The sequence below is a fragment of the Podarcis tiliguerta genome (genome assembly GCF_965153285.1).
Source record: "Podarcis tiliguerta genome assembly, chromosome: 10".
NCBI lineage: Eukaryota > Metazoa > Chordata > Lepidosauria > Squamata > Lacertidae > Podarcis > Podarcis tiliguerta.
Window position 1 is genome coordinate 43,909,279 of NC_139543.1, and position 17,459 is coordinate 43,926,737.

A 17,459-nucleotide genomic window follows, 5' to 3' on the forward strand; every position below is an offset into this window, starting at 1 on the left:
TGGGTCCTCATAACATGAAGGAATACCATAGGTACCCCATACGGAACTGAAATTTTGGGAGGTGGTGCTATTACTGTATCCTCTCAAAGAGGTATGGGCAACAGCTGTAAGATATAGACTGGGGTCCCCAGTGTGACACCTGCAAGTATCACATTGCCCCCAGGCACCCACCTTGGTACAAGCCGAGACCCCCTGCCCCCCCTTTTAATTGGGAGTTGTGGTCACTCTACAAATATATATAATTGCATTGTGATATTTAGAGAGTTTTCCCCAGTCTCTTTACCAAAGATCCCAAACATGGAATTTGCCTTTTGCTCAGCTGCCACACATAAGTCAACATTTTCACTGTGCTACCAATGACGACTTTTTTCATTCCTGATGAGTAACCATCAGGTTAGACTCTATAAGCATATATGTGAAGTTAGGATGCTTTGCCCTCTTGCACATTACTTCATACTTGCTTACACTGAACAATATTTGCTATTTTAATGCCCATTCATCCAGTTTGGATTCTTTTGGAGCTCCTCACAATACTCTTTTGGTTTTACCACCCTAACAATTCAGTATCATCAGTAGAACTGGCTAATATACTGCTCGTGCTTAATTTCAGGTGATTTATGAACAAATTAAAAAGCACCAGTACTAACCCAAATTCTTAGGGACCCCACTTCTCAAATCCCTTCACTATAAGTTGTTGTTGTTGTTCTCTTTTACTATGTATTTTGTGGTTTTTATATTGTAATTTAATGTTGTGAACTAACTGCCCTGAGATCTGTGGGTGAAGGGCAGTATACAAAATGAATAAATGGCAAGTTTGGGGAAGGGCAGGGGAATGGCAATTTTTTATTTTTATTTTTGGTGGGGGAGAGGTATTCTGCCAGCTTTGGTATGTGTGTGCATTACCTGTTAACCTTCTGTGATGTTTATTTAACAAAGTTTATATACTGCTTGATTGTAATAAACCTCTAAGTGGTTTCCAAGACATAATGTTAATGTAATGTCAACAAAAAAAAGTTAAAATAGGTATTTTAAAATGTTCAAAGATCAAATGTGCATATAATGACGTAAGGTGATCTCATAAGTAAATGGATCCCAAGCTGTTGAGGGCTTTGTATTAATATATCAATAGTAACGCCTTGAACTTGGCCTGGATATGAAAGGATATTTTGTAGTGCCTACAACAGTTTCTCAGATTTCAAAGAGTGCTCTTGGACTAGAGGAAAAATCTGGACATCTAGATGCTCTTGGTGGTGATGTTCCAGTTATGAAATTGTTGCCTAGAGAAGCTTTTCCTGGCTAGCTCCCTTTCACTTTTTGAAGGTTAGGAAACTTTCCTTTTCTGGAAGACATTTGCTGCCTCAGAATCCAACCAGACCTAAAATTTTGTCTCTTGAGATCATTAAAAGTGTATTTAAAAACATTTTAGGCACTTATTCTCCAAAAATCTACTACATATTTTCTCCTGTAGGTTAAATTAGTGGTGGACATGACTGAAGACTAAGTATTTAGCTAAGTCTCCTTCCAGGCGCTTCTTGTTTAATCCTCGGCATCAGGCTCTTTCCTGCTTCTAAAACCTTCCCTGTTTATATATTTTCACATATAACCAGAATCCATCAGGAAAAGTCCCCCACTTACTGCAATTAAGTAATCTATTTCACATATTATGGAACTATCAGAACAACATTACAAATATTGAAGTTGAAGCAAGGGAGCCTTACACATTGACCCAGTCCAGATTTCACGACAAGTCACACTTGAGCATGACAAGGGTGAGCCACAACAAGCCTTGAGCTTGTGCACTCCCCTCCTGAGAGTTCCAATGGTTCCACTTCTGGTTTAGATTAACCGCAACATCATGTCATCTGAACTTAACTTAAACTGTGGTTAGCATTAACTATGGGTTGTTTGAAACAAGCCTGCTTCATAACACATGGTTTGAAGTTGAGTTGTTGCAAGCCGTAGTTAAGGTTAGTCACAGTTTAGGGTTCGGACAACATGCAGTTCTCATCTCATCCTCGTAGCTGTGCCTAAGGAGAAGAGGATGTGGCGTTCAAATATGGCCAATATGTAAAGGCCCATAAATACTCTAAGTGTCAGAACATGGTTGCAACCTCCAGCAAACAATTCCTATGAACACTCTGCTCCAACAGAACCCTATTTTGAGCAGGAAAATCTGTCACCCGTGTTTTCAAATTTAGGCCTGCTTTCAGTTAGGTACCTGCCTGAACAATTCCTTACTGGATCTCCTACTCAACAGGTTAAAGGTAGTCATGGTGTGTATGTGTGTGTATGCACATGCACAAAATAGTTAAAAGTTAAAGCAAGCTGTGAAGTCTCTTTTCTACAAGCAGAAGCAACAAAAAATTTTGCAGGCTCAGGTGGGACTGGAATTCTTAAACATTAGGTCTTTATTAAATCTAGCATATAAACTGGAAGAATGCTTCTACTTTTCAAAAGTGGTTTTTCATATTCTCATCAAAATATGAATGTGTTTTAAAAGCTAAAACTCATTCTGAAACATAAGGTTTGTCTTGTTTTCAAATAATATTCCTGTCCTCTGTTCCTCCCATAATTGCACAAGGCCTCAGCATTAAATAAGGAATTTTACCATAAATTTGATGTAAATTGTTTAATAGTATTTAGAGTATGAGATTGACTAATGCTATGATAAATGTTGTAAGAAATTTAAAAATAATTAGAAAGGAGATAGCTACTCACGTTTGAGGCTGTGATGGGTCGTCCCCCAAAGAAACGCTCTCTCCTTGGATTTCATTGAAGCACTTCTCACAGAAATGATACCTGTCGGCAAGAAGGCCATATTTGGGTGAACTGTTCCGTCCACACAACACAGCCCAAGCCAAGCAACGGAGCCACCAATCACAGCAGGCCAAGGAGGGGGGCGGGAGCAGAGAGCAGGTCATCAACGGCGACAGGGACATTCAATGATGAAGATTTATGGGACCCAGAGTTTGTGTTTGGTTTTGTTTTTTTGTTTGGGTTGGTTTTTTTGCAATCAAAGCCAAGTGCAGACAACGACAAGCATGAAGGAGAAATAAAAAAACAACACACACACACGAACAAAGAAATAGGGATTTGCAGGACGAAAAACAAAAACACAGAAGCAAGACAGGACAACACAAAGCAGAAAGCCAAGGCAAAGCACAGATTAGCATTAAATCTCTCAAATGGGATCACAAGCAGCAAATTATAGCAAATAAAAAGAGTATTCCATTTTAGTATGCCCATGCCCTCCTCATTTCAATAATCAATGCTACAATAAAGCAGAGAATCAAAATGAAGAAAGGGTAAGAGCAATTGCTGCTCTGACATCTGCATCAGGGTAGCAACTCTTTTCACAAGAACATCTGCCAGGAGAGGGCTGGAAAGGGGTGAAAACAATCCATCTTGAGAATGCTCAAATGTTGACAGGCCAGTCCTTCCCCTCAAAGCATTTTTTGTTTGCAACATCTGTTTAAAGCAGCAGTAACCATCCCCAAAACAATTTCTATGCAATTGTTCATGATCTGCCAAAATGACAGGTGCTTTAAGGCATCTGACAATCAGCCATGCATATGTATGTTCTTAATATGTGACGTACTGATGTTCCATGCCTCCAAATTGATGTATAATTGACATATTAAAAGGATTTCATCTTCATCTAAATTAATGTTGAATGCTTTACTCAAGATGTTTTTTTTCCCCTCAAGAGCGCACAGAAACTGCAGCCTTTCCATTGCTAAGCAAGTTAATTTGAGTGCAAACATACAACAAAAAGAAACAAAAACAAAAAACAAAACTGTGACAGTATTATAAAGCAAAGCAAAACCAACATTAGAGGAAATGTAATTGCTAAGGAACGGATCACTTCTTCACCACCTATGTTTCCTATCTATAACAGGTTAGTTTATTTATTACACTGATACAATGACAAACATTGATTTGGACATTCAAAAGACCAGTGTCCAAAGAACCACTTAGTGTTATCTGCTGGGGGGGGGGGGGCTTTGCCTTGCATGTCTTGGACAGCAACCTTCCATTCCACATTGATTTTGAAACGCCTCTTAATTTCAAAAGCTGTGATATGGCATAACAGTCTGCTGATTAAAGGTAAAAAAATCCAGTAGCAATGCCCTAGAGCCCATGTACACACCTACAGCAATTCTTTGGATCCCAGCTCATATGTATACATATGATGATTTCTTTACTCAAGTGGGCATTTGTGATAAAAATGACTTATGGCATGAAGCTGTAAAGTTATAGAAATAAATGAAAGCTTAGCTTTATATTTGTTAAAGAACTAGTTATCTACTTCAGCAACCCACCCAAAGCATGATTTCCAGCAATACTCCTGCCAAAAAACGTGAAAAAGTTGTGTTCTCAGTTTTGCTTCCTCCCTTAAAAGAGCTCCAAACACAGTTTTTCCTATCAGATGTTTTCCGACCCCAAAGCAGAACATAGGACCGTGCTATTACAGAAAGCAAGTCTTCAGAAAGACTGCCATCATCATGCAGGTGGTAAAATTAAGATGCACGGTGATGCTTATTTAATCAAACAACTCCAGAGTTCACTCCTCAGTTAATTTCCACTTCAGAAAAGAGCTATCGAGAACAAACTGAAGGCTGCAGATCCAATGGAGTACAGAGAAGTTGCTGGTTTACTGAAATTCCCATAAAAGATGCTGGACCAGGTAGATCTTGGTCTGATGCGGTGCAAGATTTAGCTTCTTAAACAAGAGTACATACTCAGGAACACTTGACAGTTATGCCTCAATAGTTAAGAGATCCCAAGCACACACACAGGAGCGCTACTACCATAGAAATTCTAGCTGACAGAGACTGTAAGAGGCCATGGCAGAGTGAAGTCAGCCCCTCCCTGACCTTGCAGGCACCCTGCTTTTCACGCGGCTCAAACAAAACACAGCTTTACAACTACAGCTTTGGTTGAAATAACTGTGATCTAAAACAGGAAATATGTCTCCCTTAGGACAAGACTGAATGTTAGATGCAGTGAACTCAAGATGCAAACATGCATGCTTTTCTGTGCACTGTTTCATACAGAGGAAAAAATGATGGTTTTACTTGCAAAAGCTTTGAACTTATCTAAAGCATACGGAGAGCTTATATTAACATCCTAATTTCTGAAACAGGAAGTAAAAGTCAATTGATGCAACAAGGCACTTGGCTTGCATGGGAAGTAATCTGCTGAGTATGCTACAAATATAAGTGCATGCCTGCCTATATCTAATATAATTTTTCACAGCAGGTGCAATGCTGTACCCAAGCATTTTCTTACCTGTTTTGGTAACTGTAATATGTAGCATCTCGTGGGATTGTGCATAACTGTTTGCCATAGCAACATAAAGTCTGTGGTGAAAACTCCAACTGAAAAGAGAGAGGAACGCAGGTTGCTTAAAGGCATCCAAGAAATAAGACACTTTAAAGCAAAGTTTCAAAAGCTGCTATTACATTGGTAACCCAAAAGCAGCTACTGCACAGATCCCACCCAATGACGGCATGTACACTATTTCCAGAGGGCAGGCTGGGCTCCAAATTTTCCTAATGGATAAGCTCTAGAAGGTTCCAGACACTGTCCTGAAGTGGCAGAAAGCCCATACCTGGGATTGCACAGAAACCTCAGGTTTTTGTTTATAAGTATTCATGAAGTATTATAGATTCAGTGGTGGTAGTTCAATATCAACACTGTCCACCCCACCCCAAGCTCCTGGAATCAGAGCACAACCTACAAATTTTGTGGTGCTAATGACGATTCCTGTACAACATAAGATTTAATCGGCAGTAGTTTTATCCATTCGGAATGCTGTTTACTCCAAAGAAAACCTTGCCACCAAAATATTTTGTACACAACTACATGTAGGGGTAGACTAGGAACAATAAACTTCTTAGCCTTGGAGGACCATCTGCTTTATTGCTTACATGCAGTAGGAAAACAACTGAATGTTGTATTTAATGATGACCATTAAGACTCTGGAGTAAGTACGGAACACAATTTAAGACAATCCTAAAATAGTTCACCATACTTGATTTCTATATTAGCATTCAAAACAGACTTAAGGGATCCTTAAAATTAAACATTGAAGTGTTTGAGTAATTTCCTGAAATTCAGCTTAAGATGACTCTCCTTACCTTTCGTCCACAACAATAGCCAAGGCTCTGCATAACTGGATCAATTTCCTGCTCAAACACCTCTGCCAGCTTGGAACAGTACTTATATACTCTAGATGTTTTGCGGTTGTAAAGCCAGGCATTGTTGAACATGAGCCAAATATCATCGACATACTGCCAGGGCTCCTGGTACTGTCCTGTGTCAAGCTTCCTCTTGATTGTAGAAAGATCCATGGGGTTCTTTACTATATCAAAGTAATCCTGAAAAATAAATAAATAAGAATTCTGAACCCTTGGATGCTGACCTGGAATGTCTTTGCTTATCTCATCTACAAAAGCCTGAAGCCCCATCTCAGAAAGTAATGGGTAAGAAATTTGCTTTCAGTCAGACAAATTTAAAAATGCCCAATACAGAAGACAACTTTGCTCTGAAGGAGACTAATCTGAAAAAAAGAAAAAGGAAAAAGATGGAGCTACAAGATTTTGTTGTTACACACCAAAGCCCTGGAAAAGTGGTTATGCATTGAGAGAAATGTTTCTTTTCACTACACTTACAGGAATTCCTAGTAGTTGGGGATCCACAGGCTGTCGGAAGGGAAGGGACTCTGGGTCCTGACGGTAAAGTGCCTCCAAAGTTGGCATAAGTGCCTGCCTCAACTCTTCTGGCTTGAAAACTTGTGAAAGGAGACACAGAACATTAAATTAACCAAGAAAATTAGAAATCTGATTAACATCAAGACAATGCTTCATTTCCAGTTTCCCCACTCATCCAATGGTGAAGTGTTAGGCATTGACTAATTTACAATAGTCAGAACAGGAATCTGATATGGAACAACAGTAGGAATTAAAAATATTTTACTCAAGAACTAATGTGCACAGTAAATGTAAAGTTTGGCTAATAGTTAAATTTCATAGGCCTGCCTCCTAACCAGTGTTTCGTTAGATAAGGCACATCCTTCTATGGATGTCCTGTTACCAAAATGTTAACGTGTGAAGTTCAAGTCTCAAACTTAAGAAAACTACACAGGTTCTCTATGTAGCTGAAAAGAAACAGTAAACTTACTTTTCCTCTTTGACTGTCCTGAAGCTGGTGAAGACTGAGTACCTGGAGTACTAGGTCTTTCCTCCTCTTCCTTCACTTCTTGCTTCACTTCTGGTTTTTTCTCTTCTTGCTCTGTTGATTCAGATTTGCATTCCTCAGACATGGATTCTACCTTAACCTGGAAAAGCAGGAAGACATTTATGAGCAAAAAGCAAATAATAATAATAACAATAATAACAAATGATCACACCTTCAAGAATAATAATGAAGAAAGCGGCTGGGTGACACTGTATGTACTCCATTACAGTGGCGGCGAACCTATGGCACGCATGCCAGAGTGGGCACTTAGAGCCCTCTCTGATGGCACGTGCGCCATAGCCCTAGCAGGGCCGTTGCTAGGGGTTGGCAAAGGGGTGGAGGCAAGCTGCTCCTTGAAGACACCTCACAACAGGAGACCTTGCTGCCTGCACGCTGCGAAGCCAATGAGCCTCAGTTCTCCTTCCTGCCCACCCAAAGCCCAACCCAACAGAGTGACTCCAGCTTCCCTGGTGAATGGGTCGGTCAGCCAGCTCCGGGTTTTCCCGAGTCCCACGCTGAGTCCTCTGTTTGTGTCTGTCTGTCTGTCTGTTTCCTCTCTGCTTTTCTCTTGTTCTCCAATGCCCGGGAGAGAAGCGCCAAAGGGGCCGCAGAGAGAGAGAAACAGACCGACACACACACTTCCCCACATATAATAATAATAACAACAACAACAACAACAATAATAATAAATTTTATTTATATCCCGCCCTCCCCGGCCAGAGCTGGGCTCAGGGCGGCTAACACCAATAAAACCACAGTAAAAACATAATGGGGGGAAAGAGGGGGGGGGAAACCAATTTAAAATACAGGTTAAAATAAAATTTTAAATGCAGCCTCATTTTAAAATAGCTGATAAATCAAGACCATAAGGGGAGGGAAACATAAGGGTCAGACCAAGTCCAAACCAAAGGCCAGGTGGAACATGCAACAACACACACAAGTGCTGTCAAATTAATAGTGCAGATGAATTTACAGCAAGGCCACTGGGATCAGCACTTCCAGAAAGCCAAATATTTCACCACCAGAATGAAAAGAAGCCACAGATAAGTTATTGTTCTCTGCAGGTGTGGCTTGCGCTATAACCATAAAACATTTTTTTTAGTCTGGGTCATCTGATGTCACAATGAGTTTTTGCACCAAAAAGAGTGTGTGTCAATGAGACATCAGGTGACCCCACCCACCTGTTAAAATGGACCACAGGATGGGGGTGGTTCAGAATCTGACCAGCTGGCCAGAAACTGTTCCCCACACAAGTGCTACTAATTAAACTGCTTGGTCATCACTTGAGAGAAAACTTCTAACCCCGCTTGTATCATGCATCAGAGACTACAGAGACAGGAGATCTGGATCAAAAAAACCAAAACTGAAATGTTTTAAAAATTGACTTTCCTAATCAGCAAGTCAGACTGGTATAGTAGATAAAGTACCAATTTGGGTAGACCTGGGCTAAAATCCATGACATTTACAGGGCGACCTTGAGCCACTTACTCTCTTTTCAGCCTAATCTACTTCATAGGGTTGAGTGGATATATTGCAGCCCCCCTTTCCCGTATCCCTCCTGTTCTTCTTGGAAGAAAAAGATCCAGATGTGATCAAATGAATGAATTCCTAGGCATATCCAGTGTGCATGCCACACTCTCACCTCTGGCTTCTCCTCCATTTGAAGATCTGTTTGTTCTGACTCCTCCTCTTCCATTTTAATCTCCATTTTAATTTCAGGCAAAGGCTGCTGCTGCTGCTGTTCAGGAGCAGCCTGTTGAGAGTTCACATCTGCACTGTTGGTGGATGGTGGGTTTGATACTTGCCCATCAATGTTTGCACCTGGATGTGAAAGCTACAGAATGAAAGCAACAAAACTAGTAAAGCTACAGGTTAAGTAGTGCTACACAGTTTTGCAGCAATGGTATTCTTTGCTTTATTTTGTGTTTCTAAGCTAGATGGTATCTTACGCAACTTATGCCATGTGCATCTCAATAAGAAGAGGTGCTACACAAAAAAATCCCAATATCTTAACACTAGCCCACGACGGAATTACAGTGGTGCCTCGCAAGATGAAAAGAATCCGTTCCGTGAGTCTCTTCGTCTAGCGGTTTTTTCCGTCTTGCAAAGCAAGCCCATTAGCGGATTAGCGGATTAGCGCTATTAGCAGTTTAGCGGCTATTAAAGGCTTAAGGGATTAGTGGATTAGCTGCTAAAAGGCTATTAGCAGCTTAGTGCCTTAGAAAAAGGGGGTGGGGAGCGGGAAAAAAACCCCCAGGAATCGCAAGACATTTTCGTCTTGCGAAGCAAGCCCATAGAGAAATTCGTCCTGCGAAGCACCTCCAAAACGGAAAACCCTTTCGTCTAGCGGGTTTTCCGTCTTGGGAGGCATTCGTCTTGCGGGGCACCACTGTATGTCTAGCTATACCACTTTCTGCACCTTCCTCCCCAGAAATCACACACACATATTTTTATCAGACATCTGTAGCTGAATTAATTCTTTGAAACTCTGCTATACAAAAGACAGCATGCATTCCAAAGTCCAGCATACTGTTCTATACCTTCATGCAATGCATGCTATTGAGACAGCAGAAACCATTTAGCCTTTGATACTGTATATAACAACCTAAAAGGATTTTGCCCAAGGTTGGACTTTCACTCTTAATAGCCCTAGAAAACTTAAACTTCCTTACGGGTGTTGTAGGATGCTGAGGCTGCAGTGCTGCTGTAGGGGTGGGCACAGATGCAGTCGTGCTCTGTTGTGAAAGAGGTTGCTGTGGCAGCTGCTGCTCTGCAGAAGGGGTAACAGAAACTGGAGGCTGCACTTGCGGAGTCAGCTGTGTCTGGGGAGGTGTTGGGGTCTGCCTCTGTGGGGGGTGCATAGTTTGTGACGGTGGTCCAGGTGGCATCGCTTGAGGAACAGTGGCAGGAGCAGACCCAATTGTTGCCTGTGGTGGTGCTGGTTGTTGCTGCTGCTGCTGCTGCTGCTGCTGCTGCTGCTGGGATACCAGTCCTGGGGGTGTATGGTGAGGTGTGGGAGTACGACTTGGTACTGGAGAAGGAGAGTTTCGATGTAAAGTAGACTGTGGAATAGGAGGGCAATGAATATGACTCCCTTGAGAACCTGGCGCCACTACTGGAGAAGTCACAGGACAGGAAGAGCTGGTCATTTGTGCCTGTTGAAAAAAAAGAATTGTCAGTATCTGAATAAACTATGTTGGGTATCAACAACTGAAAGTCCCAGGGGCAGATCTAGTCTCCATCAGCTCCTGCTCCCTCAGTTTGGAACACAAAGGAGAAAAGGATGTGGAGGGAGTGGTGTGACTTGCAGGCAGTTCACATTGGAGAATGGATGGAGCTTTGGCCCATCCTCCTCCTTCTCCCACTCAGTGGCACTCCTGTAGAACTACTTGCCAACCAATGAGAATGTGAGTAAGATGGAAGGCAGGGCACAGAGAACTTAAGGATAAGTACTAAGTACGCTTGCCTGAAAGATGGTCCTCACTAGATAATCAGTAGTGCCAGTAACTGGCTTGTATTAATAATTTTGCTCCCTTTTTATCATTCATTCAGGTCTACCACACACACAAACAAATCCACATCCAAAGAGCCTGCCAACAGAACTTCTCTCAACATACTTGAGACGTGGGAGTCTGATTGCCAGGTTGAGTCATAGGCGTGCTTGTTGGATTCATTCCAGGAGACAATGTAGGATATTGGGTCTGCTGAAGGAACTGACTTTGATTGGAAGGTTGTGACACCCCTTGTTGCATACGTGGGGAAAATCCCATCTGTAACAAAGTATTCATTATGAATGAATAAAACACTGTATCAAGCTAATAGTCAATGTTAAGAATGACATAGTACTTCCAGACATTAACATAGCAAATTTATTGATACCCTCTTATCAGATAAGTTGCCAGGGACTATCATGGCCAGAGACTTAAATGGTACTGCCTCTGGATTCTCAGCCCAGTAGCCCAATAAAATTCATTATTTGAAGCATGTTGCAGGTCTAACTTAGTTAACAGAACTGGTTAAAATATGAACAGTACTCCCTATTTAGAGAGTGGACTACCAACACATTTAAATACATAGGGTGGTATTCAAGGTAGATCCACCAAAATTAATAAACATGACCTAGTTAGATCTCTTAATTTCAACAGGTCTACTCTGAGCAGGACCTGAGTCAAACAGCACCTATATAGTTTGGGCACAGCAGCCAACAATGGAAAGCAAAGTCAACCAACCTGGTTCATGGTCCCCGTCTGGCTTAGCTGTCCAGGGTGCTGAAGGGGAGGAGTTTGCCGGGGTCCAACTGACTGCATTTGCATGGTCATCTGGCCAAACTGATTCATTCCTGAAAGTTTACATGTTTAAACAAGATTGGTGAGTTCATCAGAATATTTATACTATGCCACACAAAAAGTTAAATTTGTAAGAATCAGAGAAGGATGGGAATCTTTTAAATAGGCAAGAAAAAAGGAGGAAGATGTCAGGGACAAACCAGTATCAGGACTGTGTGCAAGAGAATAAGGAGACACAAGGGAGTGTGAAACTTGAAGTTAAAATGAATAGAGACAGGAAGCAAAGGCAAATAGGAACTTTATCATGGCACTGGAAAGAGACACTTACAGCACAGACATTCTGAAACAAATCAAGAGAGGAAAATGTACCAGAAATGCAGAAAAATCAAGAAAACACAGCTTGGGGGAAATGATTACATATGGGCATGGCCTGTTGCAATAAAAAGAAAATGGTGGCTCTTAGAGACACTGTAAAGTATGTGGAAAGATTTTGGCAACTGACATTGCTGCTGCTGTGTCCTGCCATTCCACTGCCATGTCCTGCCCAATGCTGCTGTCGGCCTCTCACATCTGGACATACTGACCCAACATGTGCCAGCACTTTGGAATCTATGCCAACTCAGTGCTCAGCTCTGATCTGCTTGACATTTTAGAATGATGTTGGACACTGCATGATGGGCAATGTCAAGCATAGCATTTGGGGCAATTTACATTGGCAGGCAGCTGCTAAGCACTAGCTCAGCACCCATTCCAAAGCATGCCATGCAGGAAACATATCTGGAGGAAGGTGAATAACTGATGGTGGTGGCATGCTGTGGCAGCACCGAAGTGGGAGCCGAATAGAGTGGGAGCACTGTCAGGTTGGGGACCATGCTGCAGCTGGCATGGGAAGCGGTAGAGACAATGAAAAGTCCCTACTATAGTGCCAAGTTGTTCAGCTCTCTTTTTCTGAACTCTTACCTGATGGTGTCTGCATTCGATTCACCATCTGGTTTGGCACATTGGCACGAATCATAGATGGATCGGGAAGAGGACCGTCTGTAATGTAGTTGAACACCAAAATTAAAGAATTCAGACATTTTCATTTTAAAAAAAAGTCAGTTTAGGGTAAGGGGAACTTTAATTCTTAAATTCTTGGACATATTTCAGCATTTGGGGAATATTAACTTTTACATCTAGGATGCTAAAAACCTAACAGCAGCACTATCTTTATAAAATTCAGCAGCTGATCAACCAAGTTCTATTTTCAAGAACCAAATGTATCTTTAGAAATGAAATGCCAGGATGAAGGGCATTATTCTGAAGGTACTTTCAACAGAATGTGAAAGCATGCACAGTTCTCCAAGCATCCTCCCTGAAATTGACGATTATGTATCACAAGCAGAACAAAGGAAACCTTAAACAGAACAATATATAACTGAAGAGAGATTAAAGGGTGTAATGTCATTTGTGTAGAACTATTCGTTTTAATGATCAAATGATTGCAATTATGCAGATATATCAGAATGCTGATAATGAGTTAGCCGTTTTCACACATGCTTGTCCAATGTCTCCTTTCACACAGACACAACTACTTTGCCATGTTTTCACGCTATGCACTTCTGGGCTCTGAACAAATCACACAACTATATGGGGTGAAGGATCATATGGGTTATTCCCTCTGTACCCAGCTGGAGGATGACTGTCACCCCTGTAATTCTTGAGTGCCCAAGAATCAAACAGATTCAAATGTCTATTGTTGTTGTTAAATTCATTGTTATTGTTAAATCAAACTTTGTAAGGGTACAAGACTTACTTGCTGTCATCACGGGTTGTGGCTGCCCCATGGGCCCCTGACTGATGGGAGCTGGTGGCATGACTGGGGCATTTGGTATCATATTCTGCCTTTGTAGCCTGGTCCTCCTCTTTTCCTCCAGTTCCTTCTGGATCTTATAAATTTTCTCTGCTAATAAGTGGTAGTACTCTGCCTGCAATGAGAAAAGTATATGAGATGCATACATAAGGAAAGCTTACAATATGTATATTTCCAATCCGCCTGAGACTAAAGGAATCCTCCAGCTACACCATATTAAGTTGTAATCTTTTTTTCCTGCACAGAAAATAGTGGCCACATTCTCATTAGAATTTCATTTTAATCCATACTAGTAAAATGCTGATCCTTGTGATGGATGGTATACACACATAGAAGGTTGCCCTTCATATTGTACTGACCTAGAAAGGGGGAGGGGGAGAATGTGACTGGGGTCCCCATCAGTAGAGGCCAGGATACTTTGAAGTACCAGGGAGTGGTCTTGTACATGTAAGCCCAGGAAATCAAGATTCAGTGCCTTACTTCCTATGGCAAAACTGTTCAATTTACACTTCCAAGTCTGGCAGATTGTGTTTCGTAATTCAAGGGCATCATCTAGGCTGCAGTTCTAGGTTGCCTGAGCATTCAGTCAGCTGACCACAAGTACAAGTATCTAGTCAGCAGGCCCTATAAAATACTAGCCTCAAAAGTTTACTCCTTATTCCAAGTAACTCATCTCTGGAATGAGCCTACACCAGAATGATATTTTGCTAATATTCTTTGTTTGTAGCTTTGGAACTCAGCCTCTGCCTCCTGCTTCAACTGACAGACAGCGCTCTACTAGGTCCCAGAATACAAGGTCTCAGAGTCTGTCCTTTGCATGCAAATACCCAGTGTCTGGCATGGTGGGCAGGTTTGGCCATAAGGCAACATTGTCCCAACTGCAGCACTTCATTACTGGAGTAAATGGACAAAAGCAAAGGAGTATAACCAGGAGAACTACTGAAATGGGGGCTAGTTTCTTGGTCAGAGCAGGTTTCATTCCTCACATTTGCTAAATACTATCCTATTTATATGAGGTATAGCAGGAACTACTCAGAACCAGGGCTTTGTCACCCCAATCTGGCTTGTTTCTTGGTGAAAATAGCAGCAGTGGGGAACCTCTGGCCCACAGTCCAAACCACAGTTTCATATTTGGCCTGCAAAGCAGTTTCCCCCAAAGTATGTCATATATGACATCAGGTGTGGGGTAGGTAGAGATGCAGCTGTCAATGCAGCTGTTGATACACAACTATGAGCCTGAAAGGGTGCCACTGACTGTGTCCTGGCAGGGAAAGCAGACTTTGCCTCTACAAAGCTAAAGCTTCAAACACTTTAAAGCACTGTGCAGGGCTCTTTGCAATGATGCCATTCTGACATCCAGTGATTGACAGGAGGGTAGACACAAAGCTAGAATCTACTAGGGATCTGGCTTGCAAAGCCTAAAATGTTTCCTACTCCTAAAATAGAATATGTTTGAATCCTTGGAACTTGCTTCAGAGAAAATTGGAATTTGCTACAAATGATGATTCATTAGTATTACTGAAGCATTCCTTCCAAATACTTATTATATATACATACAATGGAAAAGAACATGACTGGCTTTTGATCAACATTATTATAGAAATGACAAAAAGACAAATCAATTTATAAATTAATACTTTGATACCAGAAAATTACAAAATAACTTACCCTGCTATTTGCTGATTCATACATGTCGCCTTCTACTTTCCGAGCATAGGAAACAAGATTTGCCATGCGCCTATCTTTTAGTGCTGCAGGGTCAGGAGTTGGAAATATGGCTTGTACTCTGCAAGAATATAGAGGGAAACCTTGAACCAACTATTTGTCTCCTGAACTTCTGGATCCAAAAATCTAATGCCCACAGCTAGAGTTTACGTTATTCTTAATTTTTGTCAACTTCTGGTAAAAGCCAAGAACAATCATAGATGGGAATTCTGTAGCTGTACTGGACCAAGAGGTACAAATTGTCTAATTCAGCTCACTGAAAGCTTGCAACATCCAGAAAACATAAGATGCCTTAATTAGGAATAGGTGTTCAGTACAAATATGAAATTAGCTGTTGTGATGCTAGCTCACAGGCAGAACAAATCCTGGAATAAGAAATTGAAGAGAATCCAGCAGAGTATAGCTTGGTACAGCAGGATGAAAGAGAAAGTCATGATAACCGTTTCTCAAGGCAAAACAAGCTTTTATAACCTTGTTATTTCAGGGAATGCGACTGATGCAGTAGAATCACCCTACAGCCTCAGAGGAAATGATAGTCTTCTGAACCTTTCAATCTGTAACATGAAGTGTCTTACCACAAGGGGCAGCAGAGCATAGATCCAAAAGTTCTCAGTTCTAGGTCCAGGCGTTCCTAACAAAAGGCTACTTTCCACTCATACGCTCTTTGAATATGATGTCTGAATAAGAACCAAAGTTTGCCACACTGAAACATCTATTGTCTCAATAAAACATGTCTTGACTGGGCCAGAAGACAGACAACAAAACCAATCCTCATCCAATCAGCGCAGCGCAATATGTGAATTATGATTAAGAACTGTCCCTTACTCAAAGTGTGAGCAACACTGTTACCTACAGCACTACTAAACAAGCCCCTGAAGCATGCTAGCAAACACAGCCTGGGCTTTTTCTTTTCAATTCAACTGTTTTTCCTCATCATGAAGAAATGGCAATGGTGTAGATCAGGCATAGGCAAACTCGGCCCTCCAGATGTTTTGGAACTACAATTCCCATCATCCCTGACTACTGGTCCGGTTAGCTAGATATGATGGGAGTTGTAGTCCCAAAACATCTGGAGGGCCGAGTTTGCCTATAACTGGTCTAGATTACATGGACTACTTATTACATTCCCCTTAATCCATGTGTAGGCATAAAGTAGATCTCTGGATGATTTGCTGAAGATCCACAATGGTTTGGCTCCAAATAGTTTATCAGTAGCAAAATGGGTTACTCAAAAGAAAACTTGGGGGGCAGGGAGTGGGTTAGCAGGAATTGATTTTTCTGTGAAAGGGTTGTAAGCTAATTTTTGGTACTAAAATTGTGATTAGCCTGATAATGTGTTCAGCCTCAAGAGATTCTGAATTTTAAGTATATCCACCCAATAGTTCCTCTGGCTCTTGCTGGCAGAACTTAAGCTTCTAGGTTTTTTTGGGGGGGGGGGCGGTTAAAGCCTGAAGTTTTCCCCAGCTTATTGCACTCCAATTAGCTGATGCATAAGAGCCTGAGTGGAACAGTGCTAAGGAAAATGCATATAGCCTGGGGAGGTAAATTCAAATTCTCACTAACCTGGTGTGTATCACATTGAACCATAGTTTAAAACAAATTATAATTTAATGTGAAAGAGAAACATGCTGCTCGAAAGTTCTCATGGCACTCCTTCCACACACACTCATGTTACACTGTGGGCAAAATAAGCCAGAGCGGCCTGGCTTGTCAGCCAAACCCGAGCCTGTGGATCATTTTGTCCAAACGGACTATGGACTGAAACCAAGGTTTGTTCCAGACAAGCTAGAGTCTGATTTGCTTCATCTTTAGCACAGCAGAAGCAAGGGAGAAGCAACATGAAAGTTTTGAGCGGTGTGCATCAGCATATTAAAGCAATGTTTAACTATGGCTTAATGTGACATGCAAACTAGGCCTTGTCATTGTTGTAACTGAGATGGATAGAGGACAATACACCAAGTATGCTACCTTGGAGGAAAACAGCGATGTTAAATAAAAATCTTCCAAATAAATCTATCACAATGAGTCTGCCTCCTGGTCGAAACCAGTAATAATTTCTTGTTCCTTATTGAGTCAGTATAGAAAAATGTTCTGGGCATGTTCAAGATCATCTCTCTTTGGTTTATTGGAAGTCATTTCAATTACCCTATGGATGCCTGGGGGGGGGGGGAGTTTATGTGGCAAAGGTACCGAAAAATGGCTCGTAACCTAGGATAATTTATTTGGGCAGAGTTACAATTGCTGTGTGTTTGTTCACCCATCACATCATGCACAGAATTGCCATTTAGCCCTGGAAATGACTTGTGTCTTCAGGAGCAGGGTGTGGAAACAATTACTGAGAAATTAAACTCTAA

General features: G+C 41.4%; 1 protein-coding gene across 1 annotated transcript in view; it reads right to left on the reverse strand.

The window, feature by feature from the left end:
* The window catches only part of EP300 (EP300 lysine acetyltransferase), a 75,542-nt gene that overhangs the window by 16,138 nt on the left and 41,945 nt on the right, over nt 1-17,459 (reverse strand). Inside the window, exons 9-20 of the mRNA XM_083400870.1 lie at nt 15,049-15,166; nt 13,324-13,495; nt 12,489-12,566; nt 11,472-11,581; nt 10,860-11,012; nt 9,915-10,397; nt 8,885-9,076; nt 7,186-7,342; nt 6,678-6,796; nt 6,144-6,383; nt 5,293-5,381; nt 2,719-2,799 (exon numbers count right to left, since the gene is read on the reverse strand). Of these exons, the coding sequence (XP_083256996.1) occupies nt 2,719-2,799; nt 5,293-5,381; nt 6,144-6,383; nt 6,678-6,796; nt 7,186-7,342; nt 8,885-9,076; nt 9,915-10,397; nt 10,860-11,012; nt 11,472-11,581; nt 12,489-12,566; nt 13,324-13,495; nt 15,049-15,166 (1,992 nt within the window). The remainder of the gene's footprint in view (nt 1-2,718; nt 2,800-5,292; nt 5,382-6,143; nt 6,384-6,677; nt 6,797-7,185; nt 7,343-8,884; nt 9,077-9,914; nt 10,398-10,859; nt 11,013-11,471; nt 11,582-12,488; nt 12,567-13,323; nt 13,496-15,048; nt 15,167-17,459) is intronic.